The sequence below is a fragment of the Neocloeon triangulifer genome, unplaced genomic scaffold (assembly GCF_031216515.1).
Source record: "Neocloeon triangulifer isolate White Clay Creek 2 clone unplaced genomic scaffold, ASM3121651v1 ptg000014l, whole genome shotgun sequence".
Lineage (NCBI taxonomy): Eukaryota > Metazoa > Arthropoda > Insecta > Ephemeroptera > Baetidae > Neocloeon > Neocloeon triangulifer.
Window position 1 is genome coordinate 11,931,027 of NW_026775556.1, and position 20,999 is coordinate 11,952,025.

A 20,999-nucleotide genomic window follows, 5' to 3' on the forward strand; every position below is an offset into this window, starting at 1 on the left:
TAATGTATCACATTTTCATATTTCGCATAAATAAGCCTATCCACTCTAGTTTTATTGATTTATTGAAGTCCTATATTTTTTTTAAAATTATTGTTAAAAAATTAAGTAAAATTTTATTTTTATTTTATCCGTTTTATTTTATGGCAATATGAATAATCATAACATGCAATTATAGAGCCATAGTCGCATTCAGGATATCAAGGCAAGGCGGCCCGCGCTCTTTTCTAACAAATAGTTAGTAAATGGAATAGATGGCAGATCGCGTAACGTGTCTCGATTTCCGTCTTCCACTGATGTTGTCCCACTTTCCTCCACATGAGAAAGTGCGAGTGACGAGTGTTTTGATTCGGAGAATGAGCCTCTGCGCTTTGCAGCACATAAATTAAAAAATGCTTGCTCATAACATCAAAGCTGCTGAGAATTGCGAAAGCGATCCGACCACCGACTCTGCATAACATGTCGCTATCACATCCGTTGTAGCCTTTATCTTTGAACTTCGATCGCGCTGTGAATTTTACAACCAAGATTGTCAATCAACATTGATTCCTAATTGTGATAGCTGATTTTTAATTAACGTGTGACCGCAGAAGGTACGAAGAAAGGTGCAATCATGTTTGGTCGATTGGCTGGCAAACAAGTGCCCAACAAAGAGTACGTTGTCGTTCCAGGAAAGGTCAACCCCGACCTGCAAAAGGAGCGAGAAAAATGCAATTTCAACAATTTGGAGCTCACATACTTTTTGGATGGAGGGATCGAAAAGTACAAGGACAGGAAAGAAAGAGGTAAAGCCTACAAATAATTACGTTTAATTGTTTTTTATCGAAAACAAAAAAAATCCATTTTAAAATTGTTATTTTATTAATTTTCTGATTTTTTTTTTAAATTTACATACATATTTTTTAATTTTCATAGAAAACTTCTTCCTGAGCGATCCTGAACTTTTGGACGACATTCCTCCTGAGCTCATGAGCCATGAAGATCAGTACAGAAACGGACTGAAGAAAGCATGTTACCTCTTCAAGAAATTAAAGGAATTGAGAGAGAAGGGTGGAACCATCGACAATTATCGGTAAAAACTGCCATAAAAGCCATGATTATATTTCAGTTACTTTTTTAAAAATGACTAGAAATTTTTATTTTTTAATAAAATTTTATTAATAACTTAATTCTAGTCAATTACTCGGAGGCTCGTTGGGCTCAGCCATCCTGAAGGATGGAAACCCTCTTGCACTGCATTATGTGATGTTCATTCCTACTCTGATGGGTCAGGGTACACCAGAGCAATGTGCCTACTGGATTGAAAAAGCTTGGGACTGTAGAGTGATCGGAACATATGCACAAGTATGATCAAATTGATTATGTTTTTTTTTTTTTTTTTTTTAATTTTTAATAATCATCAATTTAGACCGAGCTTGGCCATGGAACTTTTATTAGAGGCCTTGAGACTACAGCTACGTACAATCCAAAGACTCAGCAGTTCTTCCTCAACAGTCCAACTTTAACTTCGTACAAATGGTGGCCTGGTGGACGTGAGTTTCAGAAAAAATTACCTGCTGCTTTGATTCATATCCAATGAAATTTGACCCTTGGAACAAATCTTATCTCTAGCACACTGATTACTTTTGTTATGTATAGTTAATTGAAAACCTTGATAAACAAATTAAAACAAATCTTCCAAGGTCCAAATTTTTTTTTTCAATTTAAATTCAATATGTCTAAAATTAAATAGAGTAAAAAAAAATTTTAACATTTACTTTCAAAATAATAGTGATAAATATCAATTTTACAGTGTTATTTATTTTTTTTTTCTTAAATTTCAAAGTGATATTTTGCCCTTTGTAAATAAACATATTAGCTTTTAAATTAAATTTGGATTATATCGAATATATCAATCTTTGAAATATTTGTACATAATTAAATTTTCATCATTTTCCAGTTGGCCAAACCGCAAATTATGCAGTTGTGGTAGCTCAACTTTACACCAAGGGTGAATGCCACGGCATTCATCCGTTTATCGTTCAGCTCAGAGATGAAAAGACTCATCGACCCATGCCAGGCGTCACAATTGGAGAAATCGGGCCCAAACTTGGCATGAATGCAACCAACAACGGCTTCCTTGCCTTCAAGCAAACGCCCATTCCGAGAAACCAAATGCTGATGAAAAACGCCCAAGTGCTTCCGGTAAATCTAAATTTAATTGTACTAAAAACAAACTTGAACATAAATACGTACAGGATGGAACTTACGTGAAATCCCCCAGTAACAAGCTGACCTATGGCACAATGATGTTTGTTCGAGTAGTGATTGTGCAGGACATGGCATCCTATCTGTCCAAGGCAGTGACAATTGCAGTCAGATACAGTGCCGTTAGAAGACAATCTGAGATGATTGCTGGGTAAGTACACAATTTTGCAATATACAAGCAATGTCTCACTGTAAAATACTGAAACTAAATAGGCAGCAGGAGCCTCAGATCATGGACTACTTGACTCAAATGTATAAATTGTTCCCATTCCTTGCTACCGTCTACGCACTCAAATTTTCCTCCAAATGGCTCTGGGAAATGTACAATGATGTGACTGCCAAAATTGACGCTGGCGACCTGGAGCTCCTGCCAGAGGTTAGTGTAATGAATTAATATTTTTACAACTTTTTGATTTGATAATTTGATTCTAGCTGCACTCGATTGCATGTTGCCTTAAAGCGGTGAGCACAGCAGATACTGCAACAGCAATCGAAACTCTCCGACTTTCCTGTGGTGGCCACGGCTACATGGCCTGCAGTAATTTCCCAACCACCTACGGCAACGTTACAGCTGCTAGTACTTACGAAGGTGAAAACACTGTGATGCTCTTGCAAACAGCCAGGGCCCTTATGAAGGCATATACCAAAGCCAAAGCAGGAGTAAGCCCAATTTTTTTAATTTTTAGACTTTTTAAATCCTTGTTTTCCCCCATCCAAGGAGGAACTTTCCCCCACAGTGGAGTATCTGAGGCCTAACAGACAATTCAGAGCCTGGGACAATACAACAGATAGTATTGTTGAGGGATTCAAGAAAATCGCTGCTGGAAAGGTTGGAACAAACGCATACTTGCTAGAAACAAATTTAATTTAAAGTTTTATTCAGGTGGCAGCTTGTGCCAGGAGTTTGCAGAAGGGCAGAGACTCTGGTCTGGCACCAGAGGATGCCTGGAACAAAACTTCTGTCCAGTTGACGGATGCTGCCGAAGCTCATTGCCGAGCATTTATAACTGACCGCTTTTTAGATACCGTGCGCTTTGGTGTCAACGAGCTGAGTGACCCTATCAAAGAGGTCTTGGTGCAACTTTGCGACCTTTACTGCGTATACTGGGCCCTGAAAAAATCAGGAGATTTCCTCCAGGTATGTTGTATATTAAACTCATCAATGTGTTCATTACCCAACAAATTTAATAATAAACCATTTATTTCAAACATTTTATTATTTCTAGTTCTGTGGTCTGCGAAGCGATGACATCCAAAATTTGCAAGACTGGCAAAATGAGTTACTTTTGAAGATTCGTCCAAATGCTGTGGGGCTGGTCGACAGTTTTGACTTGCGAGATGAGATTGTTGGGTCTGCTCTTGGAAGCTATGATGGCCAAGTGTATGAGAGACTTTTGGCATCAGCTATGTTGAGCCCCCTCAACTCTAAACCTGTTCATGATTCTTACAACAACAGTCTTTCTCACTTACTGAGAGCCAAGTATTGAGCTGTCTTTGCCAACTTTAAGCAACAAACAAATGCGTGATAAATCCGAGCTGTTTTAATCTGGATTAAGGGATTCTTCTTATTTTTTCTTTGTTAAATGTTTATTGACACTTTTATATTTTATGCATATTCTTGTTTACCTTGCATAGACTTACTCCAGTGAGCAATTTGTTACGGAACTATATTTTGTTATGTTAACCTGTTTTGTACGTATATTATAGTTTTATGTTATAATCTTGCCGGTTCATTCATATATTTGTATTGATTTAAATAAATTTTTACACATCTATTTAAAAAATTTTAACATTCGATGTTGAATTGTTGCAAAAAGTAGAATTATGAAAAAAGTCGCGCTTGAAGAGAATAATTTAATATGATTTCCTAGATTTATTTATAAGAATCATTCATCTTGCAAAAGAAAATAATGAATAGACACAGCAAAAAATTCTTATGATCACGCATTTCAATGCCTTACATAAAAAGAAGTATGTAAATAAATTGCTTACAAAAAGAACTGCAAAAAAAATTACAATTTTCAGCAATTAAGATAAATAAATAGGAAAACGTATTTTTTTAAGATTTGAATTCAAAATAACTGTGCAGTTCTATGTCATCCTGCCCTGCAGTTAAGTTCTTAAGGGGAAATTGCGAGATAAATAAACAAAAATAGAGGTGATCAAGAGACCGCGCGCCATAGAGCAGGCTTGAAACATTATAAGCGTGCTGTATGTATTTGTTTACGTTGGCGTACATTGATCAGCTGCACCTCCTACGCATGACGCACTTGCTAAAACAAAGTGAAAATTTGGGAAGAAAACCACTTCATAATTACCAGAGTAGCTCTTTTTGGATGCTATTTTGGTATGATAGCGATAGTGTTAGAGTAAAACTTTATGTAAGAAAAAGAAGCATCAGCTTAGTACATTTTGCAAGTGAGATTTTATGTTCGTGGAGAAACAAATCAATTAAATATGTGGTTACTTTGCACTCCCGCCGGCAGCCGCACTCATCAACGCATCAATCGCATCATTTAAGGTAAGAAAATTTATCCACTTACACTTATTATTTATGTGTAATTTAAAATCATAATTATGATGCTAAGGGAAAGGGAGGCATGAATTGTACATACATAATAGCGGAATTGAAATATGATAATTATGTTAAATAATAATATAAATTCATCCAAAATAATTTTGTTTGTCAAATTTTTGCTATTGTTATGTACTACACATATCTCTATTTAATTAGTAAAACATAAAAAAATTCAATAGAATAGTTAAAAAAATCAGGTGTCTTTATGGCACAATAACTGATAGAAAGCATAATACAAAGACATAATATTTATAATTTCCAGAAGGGGTATAAAACCCTGTAAAAGATGATTATGAACCAATTTCATTCAAGGAAACCATTATTCATCTTTTTTTCTTTTGTCTCAATACTTTGAATTATGAATTTAATTCATGCTATGCTACTTAAAAATATATATTTCATGACTTTTTCCTAGTATTATTATCTCTAGCTCATTAATAATTTAATATAATTTTACAACTATTAATCTATCATCTATCCTCTCAATTCTTAAGAAGAAGAATTTGAAAAATACAAACGTCCTCATTTTTGTATAGCGCATGATAAAACTCAGGTTTTGAAAGCTCATTTTATTTGCCAAAAATGGAGCAGAGGGCTTTTGAACCGTCGCTTCGACGGCTTTTGCTCCGCTCCGGTTTCCATGGTGACGCTGCCGGCGCATCAGTTTGTTGTTGTGCCATCTCGAAAATCATATTCCGGCTACGCTCTCTCAAAGTTTTGATAATATTCGCGCCGTATCCATGACGACAAATGAAATCAGCGGTGCAGCCTGACAGTTTTCCCAGCATTGCTTTCCTTCTCCAGCGCGCCGCCGCTTTTTCCGCCGTACTTGTTCAATCGAAAATAATTTCACGTGCGCAGTGTGCGTTGATATCCACGCACTTCACGGTATCTCCCCGCATCAAACAAATCATATTATTATTGTTTTTACCTCAAGTGGAAGTTGAGTGAGCGTAACGCACACTAGTGCAGCTAGGGGAGATAAATTCAAATTCGAAAGCATTTCCCGGCCTTCCCGGGCGTACATTTTGCTAACAAGTGGAAATAAATCTCTTTCATATATCTGTAGAGGGCCTAATATACAATCAGAAAAAACTTTTAAAAATAAACATTTTAGATTTTTTTATTCTTGAAGATAAAATACGGAATTTTTTAAACATTTTGAAATAAAATTTAAAAATTTGAATAATTTTATTTATGCGCACATATTAAACAAGCCAAATGCAACAAACAGAAACAATGAGTTTCAATGTGTTGATCCTGATCAGAGGCATCAGGTCAGAGGATTGATAAAATAATTTTATATTTGTAACGTGTTATTTCTTTTTAAAAAAGAAAAAAAAAAGAAATTTTATGAGGATGGCAAGCCAAATTTAAAAAACTGGCACGACTTTAACGTGAAAGGCCTGCCTATTTTTCTTGTATTGGTGTTATTGTTATGATAAAATCATCAATCGAAAATTCGTTAGCGTTCTATTTTTTTTTATTAAATTGAAAACTGACACCAAAATTTTCTTTATTTAGTTTTTTTTTATGAATTCTTATTGGCTTTCTCAATAAATCCGAATACAAGAGCATGAGCCAATTTGAATTATTTAGTTAATTATCTTTATCCGACTTGGCCATTGGATCCACGGACTTAGCATTTGCTGGATGTGATTCTGTAAAATGAATTTAATTTTAGTTAGTAATTAGGATGCCACCAAATTATGACGCATTACTTTTTCTGAAAGCAATCCTTAATAAATTCATGATTGGAGCTTCAACCATGGTGTAGAGCACAGCGGAAAAGGGCGCCAGAACAATCACAAAGGCGGCAAACTCGTAATACTGTAATTATACGCATGTTCAACTTGTCAAACTTTTTTTGAAAAAAAAAAAATGCAAACCATTTCAAAGGCGCTTATGTAATTAGCAGTCCTTCGCAGTGCACGCCTGAAATCCATCATGTCCTGGTGAATGAGATAGGCGGCAAAGCTCAGTTTACTGAAGGGTACAAAGTACCTCCAAGCCAAAATGCTATTCACTGGCCCTATTAAAAGAAGTAATTTATTTTGGTCCAATTTTTAATTCAGAATTAATTCTTGCCTCCGTATCCGTTTACGCAAGCCCAAATCACCCAACCAACTCCAATGGCCCATCCAAACTTATGAAAAGTGGCATAAAAAGACGCCGCCACTGGCTCATAAACATAATCCTCGGCGTAGACAATGAGAATGGTAAACACAATGGTCAGACAAATGGCGGCGCTCAACAACCACCCAAGAGCAATTCCCCATTTCGGGATTGAAATTTTAGTTTTTCTGCTTAAAATGTAACCAAGCGCCATGCCAACTAGGTAAGGGATTGCTCTGAGTGGCGTGTTGGAGTAAAAAACATCAATATAACGGGCCAAGTCTTGTCTGGGAAAAGAAATACATTTAAAAAAAATATAATTATCAAAATGATGTTATATTGATTGGTTCATACCCGCCGATTGAAACATATGTCCACGGAAATCTTTCTACGTAGGTAACAGTAAAAACTGCCACCATTGAGCTTAAAGTCAAGAAACCTAAAATGCCCAATCCATATTTAGGCCACTTGATCAAGGGGATGATGACGATTGGTGACAAAAGAGCCAACTGCATGTCTACACACAAATACCAGGCTGGACCGATGCACTGAAATTTAAAATAAATAAAATTGGTAAAATTTCTCCAATTAAGAGGATACATTTTCATAAACGTAGTTTGTTATATAAAGTAGAGTGGGCCACCAGTTTTCTTGGCAGGTGGTTTTGCGCATTCCAACAGTGAAATACCACATTGGTCCGTGAGCTACATAATTATTAATTGACGCCATATACCACATAACTGCAGCTAAGGCTGGTGTAATTCTGAAAAAAAAAGATTAATTAAATAAAAAAACCTTAATTCAAAAATATTTTCTCACCTTAAATATCTGTACAAGTAATACTTCCAAAAGATAAATTTCCGTCCTTTTTGATGATCCATTAATGGCACATACGTGGACAAAATTCCCCCTAGCAGCAAAAAAGTGTCAACGGAGAGGTACCCATTCAGTATAGGCGCCATGCTCCAACGCATCCTTGCCTAATTTAGATAGAATTAATGAATGAATTAATTTTTTTAGTTGATAAAATATGCGTATCATCAAAAAAGGCTAGAACAGGGCTAGAATAATTAAATATATCTCACCGCTAGAGTTTGAGAGACATAGTTGGTTGTGGGCCACGCAGTGTGGAACAAGAAATAATGTCCAAAAGCCACCCACATTAAGGACATGACGCGAATTCCATGCAGGCAGCCCAGTTGCCCTGGAGCGTGGGTTGTTGGTAGCTTGACCAAATCTCCCAAGTTTGTTTGAAGTGAAAATGATTTTATTAGAATTTTCCAGCCTTTTTAAAAAATTTTATTACTATAAACAGTTTTATTTGTTTTTAATTTTTACCCAAGGCATCCATATTGGGTCTCAAATATTCATAAACAGTCGAGATCACAATCCATATTAAAAGGAGCCCAAAACACGCGCTATAAGTAACATTAAAGACCGTATAAATTAAATTCGCTAAAAAAATTTACATGAAAGCCCATGACGATGCTTCTAGAGTTTTTGAGCCGTCGCCCTCATAGTAACAAGATCCAGGAACAATGGATGTTCTTGGTTCGACGTTGAAAATTCCAGTAAAAAAATTGACGTTGAAGTCTGCAACTTTTTTCACGCCCTCGCTGCCACACGATGATGGTGCACAAACACCCCACAGAAAGGGAAGAACCACAGGAGCTACAGATTTACTGTTTCTTCTTGGCTTAATTAGTTTTATTAACAAAATTATTTCAAATTCATGCAATTTGTAAATTTAAATATATAAATATTACGCGAGTCATTCGATCAAGCGCCTTTCTTGAACTAATTGCTTCTTCATAGGTTTCATTCAAAATTTCCACTTCAGGGCTTTGGAACCCATAATTAAAGTGACAGTATTGGCCCTTGAATCGTGGAACACCTGGCGTGTCTTCGGGCCCTCTTAAAGAAAGACACTGGTCGTAGTTTCCGAGTTGGACCAAAAGTGTTCCTTCAAACATTCCCGCTTGCGGATATTTGACAGACGAGTCCAGCACTGATGATAGTTTTAAAATATACGACCAAAAAATTAAAATATGTAGGAACTCACTCTCTAGTGCCCATTCTTCGGCTCGGCTTAATCCTTGTGTATATGCCTGAATGTCACTATCACAATCAGCTTTAGACCATTTTGCGATCATTAGAAAAATTATTCCGTAAAGTAGCTGCATTGTGAGAAGTAAGTGCTGTGTTTCAGCAGAATTTCTTGTGAAAAAAATAAGGACTGCTATAAAGTTGCTAGATTTCAAGAGCCATCAGGTAACTTATGAAAAAAATGCGCAAAATCTAAGTGGACACAAATTCAGATAGATTTTGTATTGACGCAGCGCTCTGAATTATCTGTAGATATGCAAGTCTGAATCATTTGTATACAATTTTGGAAATCTTGTTTGTGAAAATCTGAGTGGCTGTTGAGTTACAAAAAGTCATTGAGATAAAAACAGCGATTTGCCTGCAAAAGGTCATTTGGTTACTATCTCATTTTGATTACAGCCAAAATAATTATTGGTCCTTTAGTAACACTTATGCTGATTGGGAGATTATGTAATATCGATTCTAAACTGCAAAGTAACCAAACGCTGAGAAAAATATTTCAATTAAAAATATAATCCTTATCTTTTCATATTCATCATACACTCACATTTACCTGATTTACCTAGAATAAACTTTTACTCGCATTCAAGATGAATAGAAAATTTGACATTAAAGAGTAATTGCAAAAATTACTTTATGTAAAAAAGATTTATGTAAACAAATATGCATTTAACAAGAAATAATTTAAATTTTTTTAATGAATTTATAAACCAATTTTAAAAGCAAATCAGACGTACATTTTTTTTTTAAATTTTTATATAAGAACAAGGTTTTACATAGTTAAAAACAATTTTTTTTTCTTAATTTTCATTATGTTCATTGATTTTTTTTTCAACTACAATCTTATTCAAATTAAGAAATGGTGCCCTCGCCATCTATGATTTTTTTCCTAGAATCTTGTCGATCCGTTTTGTGGCAGATTCTATAATTAATAAATGCAACTTGATTGAGCAAATATTTAATCAAATAGACAAGGTGTGATTCACCTGTTTTCTTCTTGAAAGCTAGCCGCATTAGTGACATGAGCGGTGCTTCAACTGCTAAATAGATGAAGAGTGTATATGGCATGATAAGTAAAAGGAATCCACTGAATAGGTAGAACTAAAAATATTAAAATCAGCTTTATAATTTTTCTCATTGGAAATACGAACGTTCTCAAAATGCGACACATAGGAAGGCACTCTTCTTAGGCCCATCTGTACACCCATGACCGCCAAGTGTGTCAAATATGCACTAAAGGTCAATTTACTCAACGGCAAGAAATACTGCCAAGACAAAATTGAGTTGATAATTCCTAAAAATTATTATAATTTATTTAACAATATTAATTATTATTTTTTATTTAATAGTATTAAAAAAAAAATGCATACCACCCAAACCATTAACACAGGCCCAAATGATCCATGAAAGGCCAAGGCTCCACGCCAGTCTGTGAAAACTTCCAAAAAAAGCAGCAGCTAACGGTTCATACAGCTCAGAATCATAGCTTTCGTTGTATGGGATCCAGCTGAGGAAAATCACTCCCAGAATGAGAGCCATGCTTAAAAACCAGCCTAGTGCTACTCCCCATCTTGGCACGGGGATTTGCATTTTCTTACTCAGAACATAGCCGAGAGCCATACCGCAAAGGTATGGAGCCGCTCTCATGGGTGTATTTACATAGATTATGTCCCAATAGCGTTCTATTGTGGGAATACTATATTTTGAAATTAAATTATTTTCTGAAAAAAGAGGCCCTTCATCTTACTCTGAATCAATTTGCATTGTCCACGGTAACTTCTCCACATATGTCACACCAAAAACAGCACCCACTGACCCTAAGGTGAGGAGAAAGATTGCAGTCAAACCAAATTTAGGCCACTTCATCAAAGGGTAGATGATCAAAGGTGCAAGAAGGGCCAACTGCATATCGACACAGAGATACCAGGCTTGCCCGAGGCACTGTATAAATTTCTCTTGTGAAGTAATAGTTAAATATTATTTAATTACATTTTCGTAGAAGTAGTTTGCGATGTAAATTAATGAGGCCCACCAGTAGTCTTGGCAAATTTGTCTAGGATATTCGAAGGAGGCTATCCATAAGGGACCTTTGCCTAAGTGGAAACTCACTGTGGCTAAAAACCAGATAACAACTGCCAAAGGTACGGTGATCCTAAAGTTTGAGGGGACAGGAACAATTCCAAATTGTTTTTATTTCAAATAAAATACCTTAGGTATCTATAAATGTAATATTTGAAAATATTGAATTTTCTTCCTTTGGTTAGATCCATCATGGGCACATAAACCGTCAACAGCCCGCTCAGTAAGAAAAAAGTGTCAACGGCCATATAACCGTTCAATATTGGAGCCATAAACCACTGCTGCGAAAACTGAAAAAAATGCCCAATCGTTTTTATAATTGGTCTTAGAAAAATTTGAAAATAACCTTTTGAGTGTAGGATACGTAATTCACCAAAGGAAAAGCTCCGGCGTTTGAATATGTGTGACACAAGATGATCCACAACATCGACAAGGTCCTCATTCCATGAAGGCAACTTAATTGCCCGGTAGCGTGAACCTTTGGCAGTGCTAACAAGTCGGTTAGATTTTGTTTTAGGGAAAAGGCTTTTACACATGACTGCATTCCTGAAACGAATTTTGCGTTAATACTTATAATATTATCTTTAAATCCTTGATATTTTACCAGAATTATTTAATTCCCTTTTAGATACGTCAATTATAGTTGCGACGAAAATAATAGCAACCAGAATAATTGCAAAAGCTCTGAAAAAAGTAATGGAAACTTATTTTTGAGTAATTTTTTGTTTGTTTCAATTTACATGAAAGACCATGAACCAGCATCTAAAACTTCTGAGCCGTCATTTTCATAGTAGCAGTTTTCAGGATACACGCTTGTATTTGCCATGAACCCTATAGAATTTGCGTAAAATTGCATGTTGAAGTCCGCAACCCGCTTAGCGCCTTCAATCCCGCAAGAAGATGGAACGCAAACTCCCCAAAGTGTGGGAAGCATAAATGGTTCGTTCAAGGATTGGAAATCTGGGTGCTAAAATTAAATAAAAAACTTGTATAAATAAAAAGACTTCAATTCTTTTGAAAGGAAAAAAAGCTCACATGCAAAATTCGCCTCAAATTCCGTTGAATTTGAAGCGTCTCTTTGACGCTGTTATTCTGCATTAAGTGTTCCATCTGTGGAATACCTTGAAGACCCATTGCAAATTGACAATATTGTCCTGTGAATCTTGGTTTTCCGTCAGCCGTGATTGGTCCTTCTACCGCTAAGCACTCGTCAAAATTACCCAGTTGGTAAATGAATGATAACTCCATGTACCCATCGCCCAATGACTTGATTGAAGAGTCAAACACTTTTAAAATAGGGTTTAAGTTCTATCAATAAATGATCACGAAATTCTTACTCTCGAGTGCCCAAAGTTTAGGGCTATTGGATGTCAGCCCTTGGAAATATTCTTCTACATCACTATCGCAATCACTTCTTGCACTTGAAAAAAGTAGCGCAAAACCAAGAACAAACACTACTTCCATTTTTTTTAAATTATGTCTAAAAATTTTGGTGCACTTTTGCTTCTTCTGTTTAATGTTAACTGATTTATAGGATTTATCAGCTGGGAGAGGCGGACAGATAGTGACGAGGGGCTATCGTTTTTTTTTATCAATTTCTCCCAGAATCAGCAAAATCGTTTTTAACTTTTTTTTCTATTCATTAGTTTTATTTCCTTAACGTAAAATACTAGCTCTGCATATCTTCCTTTAAATTAAATTTATAAAATCTTTAAGGAAATATAAAGTTAAAAACTTTCAGGTGCTTAGAGAAATTTACATCATATATTTATTGACATAATTATATGGCTAACAATTTAAAAGCATCCGTGTTTTGAATTTGGTTGGCATTGACACCAAGGAACAAGATATTTTGTTATTCTTTGTAAAAATATTTTATATGTCCGTTTTTCTCTTAAAATTATTATTAATTCTTAAAAGTTTTCTCCTTGCAAAACATGCACTGGTGTAAGACGAAACTGCGTAAATTACCGTTTTATGTTTCAAATGTATAACGAGTGGTACAATCAGTTTCCACGAAAAACCTCGTCTCAATTAAAATCTTCCAGTTGTTTTGATAATTTCAATGTATTTACTGGATGTACCCTCATGTGCCCTCATGAAATAATAATGTCACAAGAATGAATTGAATTGATGATATTTGATGTAACAAAAATGGCTGAATTTTATTAGAGAATATGCAATTGAGTATTGATTATTTTGCATTACATTTAATATCTTTATCATCTTTTTATCATTTTTTTTTGTTTAATTTTCTATTTAATTTAGTTCATTGCAATTAATGTATTTTGAGGTAATAGGAGCAGATTTTTTTCATGTAGTTCAACACATTTTCAAGTTTTAAAAACAGTCAAAATCATTGAAGCTGTCTAAATATTTTAACTATGGTTCACAATTTACATATTTTTCATTGAAAAAAAAATGACCAACACTTTTATCTTGGCGTAATGACGCAAGATGATTTATAATTTAAATATTTTCGAACAGTTGAAGAGTGACGTGATTGATTGCAAGAGTGATTAGATTTGAATATAATCATGTGACAAAAAGAAGTTGAGTCACATTTGAGACTATTTTAAGTGGGCTTCTATTGAATGGTTTGTCTGACGTCCCCCCCCCCCCCCAAACAACCTTGACATATACAGAAATCAAAAGCTTTTACGTCAATTACATGCACTGGTTGACCATTATCATTATTTAATGTTCTGGGGGAATTTTAATATTCTTATCACTGCTCATTGATCTTGTTTTCTTTATCAAGGGATTTTTTTGTTTCGTTCTTCTTTTTTCCTGGTGAAATCATATTATTTTAATGAGCATTACAAGAAAAGTATTGAATTTGTTTTTACCTAGGATGGTGCGAAGAATATTCAAACTTGGTGCTTCAACCACTAGGTAGAGAATTAAAGTAAACGGGGTAGACATTACAAGCTCGCCAAAAAATAAGTACATCTAAAATCATTAAATTTAATTGAAAGAATACATAAAACGCATAAATATTAATAGTAATTAAAAGTACCATTTCATAATGGCTGATATATTTCGGAACCCTTGTTTGAACCATGTGTGCGTTAATAACGTCCATGTGCACTAAATAAGCGCAATAACTCAACTTGCTGAGTGGTACAAAATATTTCCATGACAGAATCTTGTCAACAGGCCCTTATTTTAATTTTTAGTTATTAGCTTGAAATTATTTTCCTTATGAAAAATGAATTTAACTAACCTGCGTATCCATTTACGCAGCACCAAATCACCCAGCCAAGGCCGAGTGACCAACCAAGTCTGTGGAAACCGGCGTAAAAAGCCGCCTGCAGAGGGTCATAGACAAATCCGTCTTGATAAGTGATTGAAACTGTCATCATGATGGAGAGACATATTGCAGTGCTTGATAGCCAGCCAAGTAACACCGCCCAGAGAGGAATGATCACCTTGCGATTTTTGCTAAGCAAGTGACCTAAAAGCATTCCGCATAGATAGGTGACCGCTCGCATTGGGGTGTTACTGTAAACAAGCTTTCCAAAATCTTTTGCCCCTGGTCTATAAAAAAAATTATTAAAATCGTTCCAAACATTGAAAATTGAATTTAACATTAAGGTTGCTGTGACCGTCCAAGTCAAATGTTCCGTATAAGTAACGGCGAAGGTTGCACTCATCGACGCCAAAATCAAAACTCCCATTGCCCACAATGTTTGTTTGGGCCATTTGAATAAAGGGAGGAGAATCAAAGGGGCCAAAAAGCTGAGCTGCATGTCCACGTTTAGGTACCACGCTTGGCCCACACACTGAAACATTTAATGCAGAATAAAATTGTGCCTGTCAAACAGATTTTTTAAGGTACAGGTGCCTCGTTGCTTTTGAAATAATTTGTCACGTAAAGCAAGTTCAGCCACCACCATTTCGAGCACCTCTGATGGGCCGACTCGATCCAATCCCAATATGGGCCGGTGATAAATAGTCGATGAATTGTAGCAAGGTAAAAAATCATAAATGCGTACGGCGGGGTCAGCCTAAATATGAGATTAATTTTGTTATTTGCAAAAATAATATTTGTCATTGTATTTTTCAATTTCAAACCTCAAATATCTATAAATGTAATATTTCCACACGATAAAAGGCCGCCCTTTCAATCTTTCCATGCAAACAATGTAGGCAGTCAATAGTCCGCTCAAGAAAAAAAATGTGTCAACCGCTAGAGCGCCATTTGTTATAACAGTTAGGCTTGGATCCGATAAATACTGGAAAAAGTTAAAATTAAACATGTAAAGAACAAAAGCATTATTTAAACTTGCCTTATTATATGCATCTTGCATATTAATGTTAGGGTATGCAGATCCACTACCGTACGTATGACACAATATAATCCACAAGGTGCTCAGAACCCTAATACCATTTAAACAACCCAACTGCCCTGGCTGAAACTTTCTGGGAATTTTGAACAGATCGCGCAAATTTGATTTCAGAGAGTAGGCAGATACAAGGAAGAACGAATTTTTCTCCGATAAAATTTCCAGAGCGGTCGAGCAAATTATCCAAACAATCAGTATAGTAGAAAAAGATCTATAAAAAAATTACATAATAGTATGTGATATTAAATAATTAAAAAATTACATAAAAACCCAAGCCGCTGCGTCTAGATTTTTGAATCCGTTTCCATCATAATAACATGTGTGTCCCAAAACTGTCGTCGAAGTTGTGACGTTGAAGGGTGATAGAAAGAAGTTCAAATTAAAATCAGCCACCTCTTTCACTCCTTCTGGCCCACAAGTCGATGGTGCACAAACAGCCCATTGACCAGGGAGAGATATATTTTCAAACTGTATTTTTAGATAAAAGTAAAAACATGACTTTAAATATCAAAAAGCAAAACCTTATTTTCTGATGATGACAGTTGCATGGTTGCTTTGCAGTACTGCCCCTTGAAATTTAATTCGCCCTGGTTAACTTCAAGTGATACGCACTCATCAAAATTCCCTAAGTGCGTCATGACGTTGCCCATAGGCGTTTGATATGAAGTCACAATCAGTCCTGCAGGTATTTTTGCCGACGAGTCTAGCACTGTAATTATAAGTTTCTTCTTAATTAGTTCCGCTGTTTAAAAAAAGTAGCAGAATAATTTACTTGTCAGTGCCCATTCTTCTCTTTCCTGGCTTTGGAGACCTTGAATGTAAGCGGCAATGTCACTTTCACAGTCGGCTCTGCATATAGGCAACCAAAAGTGGAGGAAATAAAATAATAACAGAAATTCCCCAACTTTTGTAGAGAGCATTGCACCAGTCTTAGCGGCGAGTTAGATTGAATAAATTATTCGCTGTTGAATGGACCACTTGAGATGAATATCGCCAACGGATAATGTTGTGTTTGTCAAAAAATTATCGCAGATGAAGGACTTTGAGTGTGCATATTCTCGCAGCGATAAGAAAACAAGTTATAATTTTTCAAGCATCTTTATCTACTGTTTACAGCGTTGGACTTTAATATTTTTTTTTTTTATTCAGATTCCATTTATCAGAATAATTTTTTTATTTAAAAATATAAAATAAACAATCAGGAGGGAAACAAAGGGTTTAGTTACTCTTAATCTCTTCCAATTCATCTTTCTTATTGTCCTCCGTGACGATCTCATTGTTTTCTAATGATTTTGATACTTCAGGCTTTTCTTCATTCACAGACGGTGCCATTTTTTCAGAAGCCTTTTCGGTTTTGAGATGCTTTACATCATCCTCTTTCGAAATAGCTGCTCGATTTGCTAAAATTTTAAATTATTTATTTGGAGAATTTAAAACTTAATTATTAATTATGTTACGTTTCCCAAATGCTGCACGAATGATGACCTGGCAAGGCGCGTCCACAGCCAGGTATAGCCAGAAAGTGAGTGGAATCATCATGATCAAGTTTCCAAGAAATTCAAAAACCTAAACTCATAAATACATGAATTTTAATACTATTTTAAGGTTATTTTTTTTTGTACCATTTCAAAGTGAGAGAGGTAGCTTAACGACCTTATTATGGACATGTGATAATACATGAGGTCCATGTGAACTAAATAGGCACAGAAACTCAATTTACTTAATGGAAGGAAATATTTCCACGAAAGGATCGAGTCAACAGGTCCTAAGTAATTAGGAAATTATTATTATTATTATTATTTTGTGTTATAGAAGTTGTACAATTGTACCTCCATAGCCGTTGACGCATGCCCAAATGACCCAACTTACGCCAACTGACCATCCCAGCCTGTGAAATGCTGCATAGAACGCAGCGCTGATGTTATCATAATCGTACCCTTTACTATAGGGAATGATAATGACATAAATAATCGCCAAACAAAGAGCTGTATTTAAAATCCAGTCTAAGATGACGCTCCATTTTGGCAATTTGATCGTCATTTTATTTGCCAAAATGTAAGCAAGGATCATCCCAAATAAGTAGGGCACGGCTCTCGCTGGCGTATTAGTGTAGATCAAATAGTTAAAGTCTCCGGTCGTTTCTTCCCTAAAAAATAATTCCGTTTAAATAATTATTATAATGATAATAAATTGAACTTACGGAACCAAGAATGTGATTGTCCACGGCAAGTTATAAATCATAGTGTATGCAAAATCCATAGCCATTGATCCAACCATTAAAAGTCCTATCAATCCAAGTCCGAACTTCGGCCACTTTAGCAGTGGGAAAACCACAATTGGGGCCAAAAGCGCCAGCTGCATATCGACCATCAAGTACCATGCTTGGCTTACACACTAGTTTAATAATTCTAAAATAAATAATTTTGCTAAATTTAAAAGCATCTGATAAACTTACAAAAGTTTCTATGGGCTTGTAGTAATTCACTATATAAAGAAGCGTTGCCCACCAGTTTTTCTCGCAATTTTGTGCTTGCATCGTAGTAAACACATCCCAAACTGGTCCGCTTCCCATTTTTGCATGTAATGTTGCAAGATAGAACACGACAGCAGCCAATGGAGCCGTAATCCTGCCAAAATTTTGTTGGAAATTTTTTATTTTAACATAATAATTATTACCTGATATATCTAAACACGTAGTATTTGAAAATGTTAAAAGATCTGCCTTTCTTTTGGTCAAGCAGGACAACGTAGCCTGTTAAAAGCCCACTAAGAAGGAAAAATGTATCTACTGATAAACCACCGCTATAAATAGGTGCCATCGTCCAATCATAACGGTACTGCATAAATACAACAGAAATTAATATACAATTTTAGGTATCTTATTATCGTTGAAATAAATGAAATATAAATACCGCTTCTAATGCCAGTAGAGCGTTGATAGGAGGGATAGAGATGTTTATCATGTAGCAGTGCAGTAAAATGACCCACCAGGTGCTTATTACTCTGATTCCATGCAAACAAGTTAATTGTCCAGGTGCGGCACTTTTTGGAAGGGTGAAAAGTTCGCGCAAATTTGTCCTCAATGAGAAAGCTTTTACAATCACATTCAAGGCTAATAGAAAATAATTATATTATTATTATTTTGTTATCTTTGATGAACGATCAATTGTAAGCTCTGAAATATTAATTAACCTTTATGTTCAGGCCACACATAATCGCAGACAGTAGAATATGCCATCACAGTTGTCAAACAGATAAAGAAAATCCTGGAAAGGAATAAAATTTTTGGAATCTTCATTGGTAACATATTGTATTAAATTTACAAAAATAGCCAAGAACCGGTGTCCAGATCTTTAGAACCGTCATCTATGGAGTAGCATGAATCTTCAATTACCCTAGTCGAAACATCTAAGTTAAGGGGTGAGAAGAAAAGTCCCAAATTGAAATCAGCCACCCTTTTTACGCCATCTGCATTGCAGGAGGAAGGTGCACAGACCGCCCACTGTGCAGGTATTGTTGGACCGGTCTCGGGAAAAAGGCTTGCCTATAACATTATAATAAAGTGATTCATCTATGTAACTTTTTATCAATCATTACATGGGAATCCACAGACGTTAAGTAGCCACGTGAATCTGATAAGTTCGCGCCTGAAGAAATTTTGTCGTAGGCAAGTTTCATCATATTTAGCATGAGCTTCACTTTTGGTTCAGTTTTTCCATTGGCCTTGAACCCTAACTGCACGCGACAAAATTTTCCTTTAAATCTTGGATCACCGTCATTGTTCAATGGACCGTTGACGGATAAACATTCATCAAAATTTCCAAGTTGGTAAAGGAAAGTGCCTTGCAAAAGTCCGTCTGGAGGCAACTTTGTCGACGAGTCGAGCACTGAAAAATTTCAAATCATTGCACGTTTGCACGTTCTAATTTAAAAAATAAATTTACTTTTAAGTGCCCAAGGTTTCAGAGACGATGTGAGTCCAAGTTGGTATGCTGTAATATCCGTAGTGCATTGCAAAGAAGGCTCTGATTGGCTGACCTTAGCGATGCAGAAGAATAATAAGATGGACAGCAGTTTGCTCGTTGGACGCATCCTGACGCCGAATCACAAAGACTGAATTATATTAGTCATCTGAATATTATTTATGCAATCGCGAGCCCAGTCCTTAAACAACAGATTATAAACGCATGATAATTTGATAGACCAGGTGACGCATATAGATGTTCTCTTCATATATTTCCCTTTATCATAGAGTTTAATTATTGAGTAAAAAATGATATTGCGGAAATCAATTTTTTTTTCTAATTTTAAGTGCGGTGAAAACTTATTTCCAGAACTTAATTTTTGAGAATTAAGTGAATTTTAACGTCTCGGAACGTAATTCCACGTCAAAGCAATTAATTACAAGTACTAATGTAACTTAATTTTTAATTAATTTCAAATGTAAAGACTAAAGCCCAATCAAATCTTTCCACCAATGGTATTTTAAGTTTCCATTTGTTTTCCAATAATTGCTCCTATTGTTGTAAAAAATTTATTTGACTAAACCGCAATAACAAGTTATTAAAAATCAATTTAACTTGATTTAACTTAATCAGGTTTATAGGGAAATTACATAGTTTTTCAACATAATGATTTTTTTGTTCATATTTCCACTGTAAGAATTATTTAGTAAATTTTTTGGTTAATTTTTTACTTGAAATTTTGATTTTAATAATAATGGATCATTTTTAATAAAGCATTTTTCGGTCCCTACCAAAAATCAATTTTCCGTTTTCATAGAGCTTCATGTGTAAAGTGGTGCACGTTACTATCAACATTATTTATCTAGCGACGGGTCTTTTGTGATCGTTTCCGCGCCAAAAAGATGCCAAAGCGATATTTCCCGGAAATCAAAAGACGCCGACGTCATTTCCTGGCCGAGACGACACTGCTCCGGTGCGGGCCTAATGGTGTGGAATACTGTCTTGAGCAGCGAGGAGCCGTCTTCGGTTCACCCTCTCACGGTCCGTCCGTCTCCGCCGTTTGTTCCGCGCATTTAACAAAAGTGTTGGTGCTGGAGCGTCTTCATCTTTGTCTCTCTTTCAGCCACTTTTGGCCCAACGCCCAAACAACTTCATCTGTGTCTGCATAATTAGACTTGTAAGAAAAGGGACTACCCCAAAGTTGCTATAGACGCTTTAAGTAGAAAAGTCGTAAAAAGTGAGTCTGCAAAGAAAGAAAATTACATTTTTAAATTCTGCTGCCTTTATTAAAGCTGAATAATATTTCTATTTTTCTTAAGAAGAAATAGCAAAATGGCGCTGTTGGTTTAAAAAAAATATACAAAATCGCTCACTTACAAAATTAAAAAAAAAATTGTTATTTATTTTTCCATGTGCTAAATGAATGTGAAATTGTCAAAATTTCATTAATTTCATGGAATAAATTTTCTAATAATATATTATTTAGAAATTCCCATTTTCTACAAGCTATGTGCAGATTTTTAGTAAACCTAATTGCAAAATTATTTAATATATTTATTTATT

At 35.4% G+C, this 20,999-nt stretch overlaps 4 protein-coding genes across 4 annotated transcripts; 1 reads left to right on the forward strand and 3 right to left on the reverse strand.

The window, feature by feature from the left end:
- Nucleotides 1–328: 328 nt before the first annotated feature.
- Nucleotides 329–4,035, forward strand: LOC132199447 (probable peroxisomal acyl-coenzyme A oxidase 1). Its single transcript, XM_059624157.1, has 11 exons — nt 329–782; nt 913–1,069; nt 1,173–1,341; nt 1,406–1,529; nt 1,937–2,181; nt 2,235–2,395; nt 2,458–2,620; nt 2,677–2,904; nt 2,963–3,073; nt 3,128–3,382; nt 3,471–4,035. The coding sequence occupies exons 1-11, from the start codon at nt 611–613 to the stop codon at nt 3,729–3,731; spliced, it is 2,046 nt and encodes a 681-aa protein (XP_059480140.1). The 5' UTR covers nt 329–610; the 3' UTR covers nt 3,732–4,035.
- A 1,924-nt stretch (nt 4,036–5,959) lies between these two features.
- LOC132199973 (nose resistant to fluoxetine protein 6-like) lies at nt 5,960–9,350 on the reverse strand. Its single transcript, XM_059625107.1, has 12 exons — nt 9,000–9,350; nt 8,704–8,945; nt 8,407–8,633; nt 8,276–8,355; nt 8,023–8,222; nt 7,757–7,917; nt 7,538–7,700; nt 7,292–7,485; nt 6,911–7,224; nt 6,712–6,854; nt 6,544–6,652; nt 5,960–6,483 (listed from the first exon to the last, which is right to left on the reverse strand). The coding sequence occupies exons 1-12, from the start codon at nt 9,118–9,120 to the stop codon at nt 6,422–6,424; spliced, it is 2,016 nt and encodes a 671-aa protein (XP_059481090.1). The 5' UTR covers nt 9,121–9,350; the 3' UTR covers nt 5,960–6,421.
- Nucleotides 9,351–9,812: 462 nt separating this feature from the next.
- On the reverse strand, nt 9,813–13,736 carry LOC132200400 (nose resistant to fluoxetine protein 6-like). The gene is made up of 12 exons (XM_059625838.1): nt 12,460–13,736; nt 12,158–12,408; nt 11,863–12,089; nt 11,727–11,806; nt 11,469–11,668; nt 11,252–11,412; nt 11,033–11,195; nt 10,791–10,984; nt 10,414–10,739; nt 10,195–10,337; nt 10,030–10,144; nt 9,813–9,965 (listed from the first exon to the last, which is right to left on the reverse strand). The coding sequence occupies exons 1-12, from the start codon at nt 12,584–12,586 to the stop codon at nt 9,919–9,921; spliced, it is 2,034 nt and encodes a 677-aa protein (XP_059481821.1). The 5' UTR covers nt 12,587–13,736; the 3' UTR covers nt 9,813–9,918.
- Nucleotides 13,730–19,594, reverse strand: LOC132201727 (uncharacterized). Its single transcript, XM_059628148.1, has 23 exons — nt 19,416–19,594; nt 19,069–19,358; nt 18,795–19,015; nt 18,664–18,737; nt 18,384–18,583; nt 18,148–18,308; nt 17,927–18,098; nt 17,672–17,865; nt 17,301–17,617; nt 17,094–17,236; nt 16,929–17,037; nt 16,696–16,871; nt 16,244–16,400; nt 15,993–16,180; nt 15,734–15,939; nt 15,415–15,682; nt 15,200–15,360; nt 14,964–15,132; nt 14,714–14,907; nt 14,349–14,662; nt 14,142–14,284; nt 13,972–14,074; nt 13,730–13,912 (listed from the first exon to the last, which is right to left on the reverse strand). The coding sequence occupies exons 1-23, from the start codon at nt 19,561–19,563 to the stop codon at nt 13,851–13,853; spliced, it is 4,170 nt and encodes a 1,389-aa protein (XP_059484131.1). The 5' UTR covers nt 19,564–19,594; the 3' UTR covers nt 13,730–13,850.
- Nucleotides 19,595–20,999: the final 1,405 nt, after the last annotated feature.

Bases quoted from the DNA above. Each gene is read 5' to 3' on its own strand.
- LOC132199447 (XM_059624157.1), top strand. From the start codon at position 611: ATGTTTGGTCGATTGGCTGGCAAACAAGTGCCCAACAAAGAGTACGTT. The intron at 2,621-2,676 runs GTTAGTGTAATG...ATTTGATTCTAG, and splicing joins ACCTGGAGCTCCTGCCAGAG to CTGCACTCGATTGCATGTTG. The intron at 2,905-2,962 runs GTAAGCCCAATT...CCCCCATCCAAG, and splicing joins ATACCAAAGCCAAAGCAGGA to GAGGAACTTTCCCCCACAGT.
- LOC132199973 (XM_059625107.1), bottom strand. From the start codon at position 9,120: ATGCAGCTACTTTACGGAATAATTTTTCTAATGATCGCAAAATGGTCT. The intron at 8,356-8,406 runs GTAAATTTTTTT...TGTTACTTATAG, and splicing joins GCATCGTCATGGGCTTTCAT to CGCGTGTTTTGGGCTCCTTT. The intron at 7,225-7,291 runs GTATGAACCAAT...TTCTTTTCCCAG, and splicing joins ACATATGTTTCAATCGGCGG to ACAAGACTTGGCCCGTTATA.
- LOC132200400 (XM_059625838.1), bottom strand. From the start codon at position 12,586: ATGGAAGTAGTGTTTGTTCTTGGTTTTGCGCTACTTTTTTCAAGTGCA. The intron at 12,409-12,459 runs GTAAGAATTTCG...CTATTTTAAAAG, and splicing joins TAAACTTTGGGCACTCGAGA to TGTTTGACTCTTCAATCAAG. The intron at 12,090-12,157 runs GTGAGCTTTTTT...ATTTAATTTTAG, and splicing joins ATTTGAGGCGAATTTTGCAT to CACCCAGATTTCCAATCCTT.
- LOC132201727 (XM_059628148.1), bottom strand. From the start codon at position 19,563: ATGCGTCCAACGAGCAAACTGCTGTCCATCTTATTATTCTTCTGCATC. The intron at 16,872-16,928 runs GTAACATAATTA...TTAAAATTTTAG, and splicing joins TCGTGCAGCATTTGGGAAAC to CAAATCGAGCAGCTATTTCG. The intron at 14,908-14,963 runs GTACCTTAAAAA...TAAATGTTTCAG, and splicing joins TCAAAAGCAACGAGGCACCT to TGTGTGGGCCAAGCGTGGTA.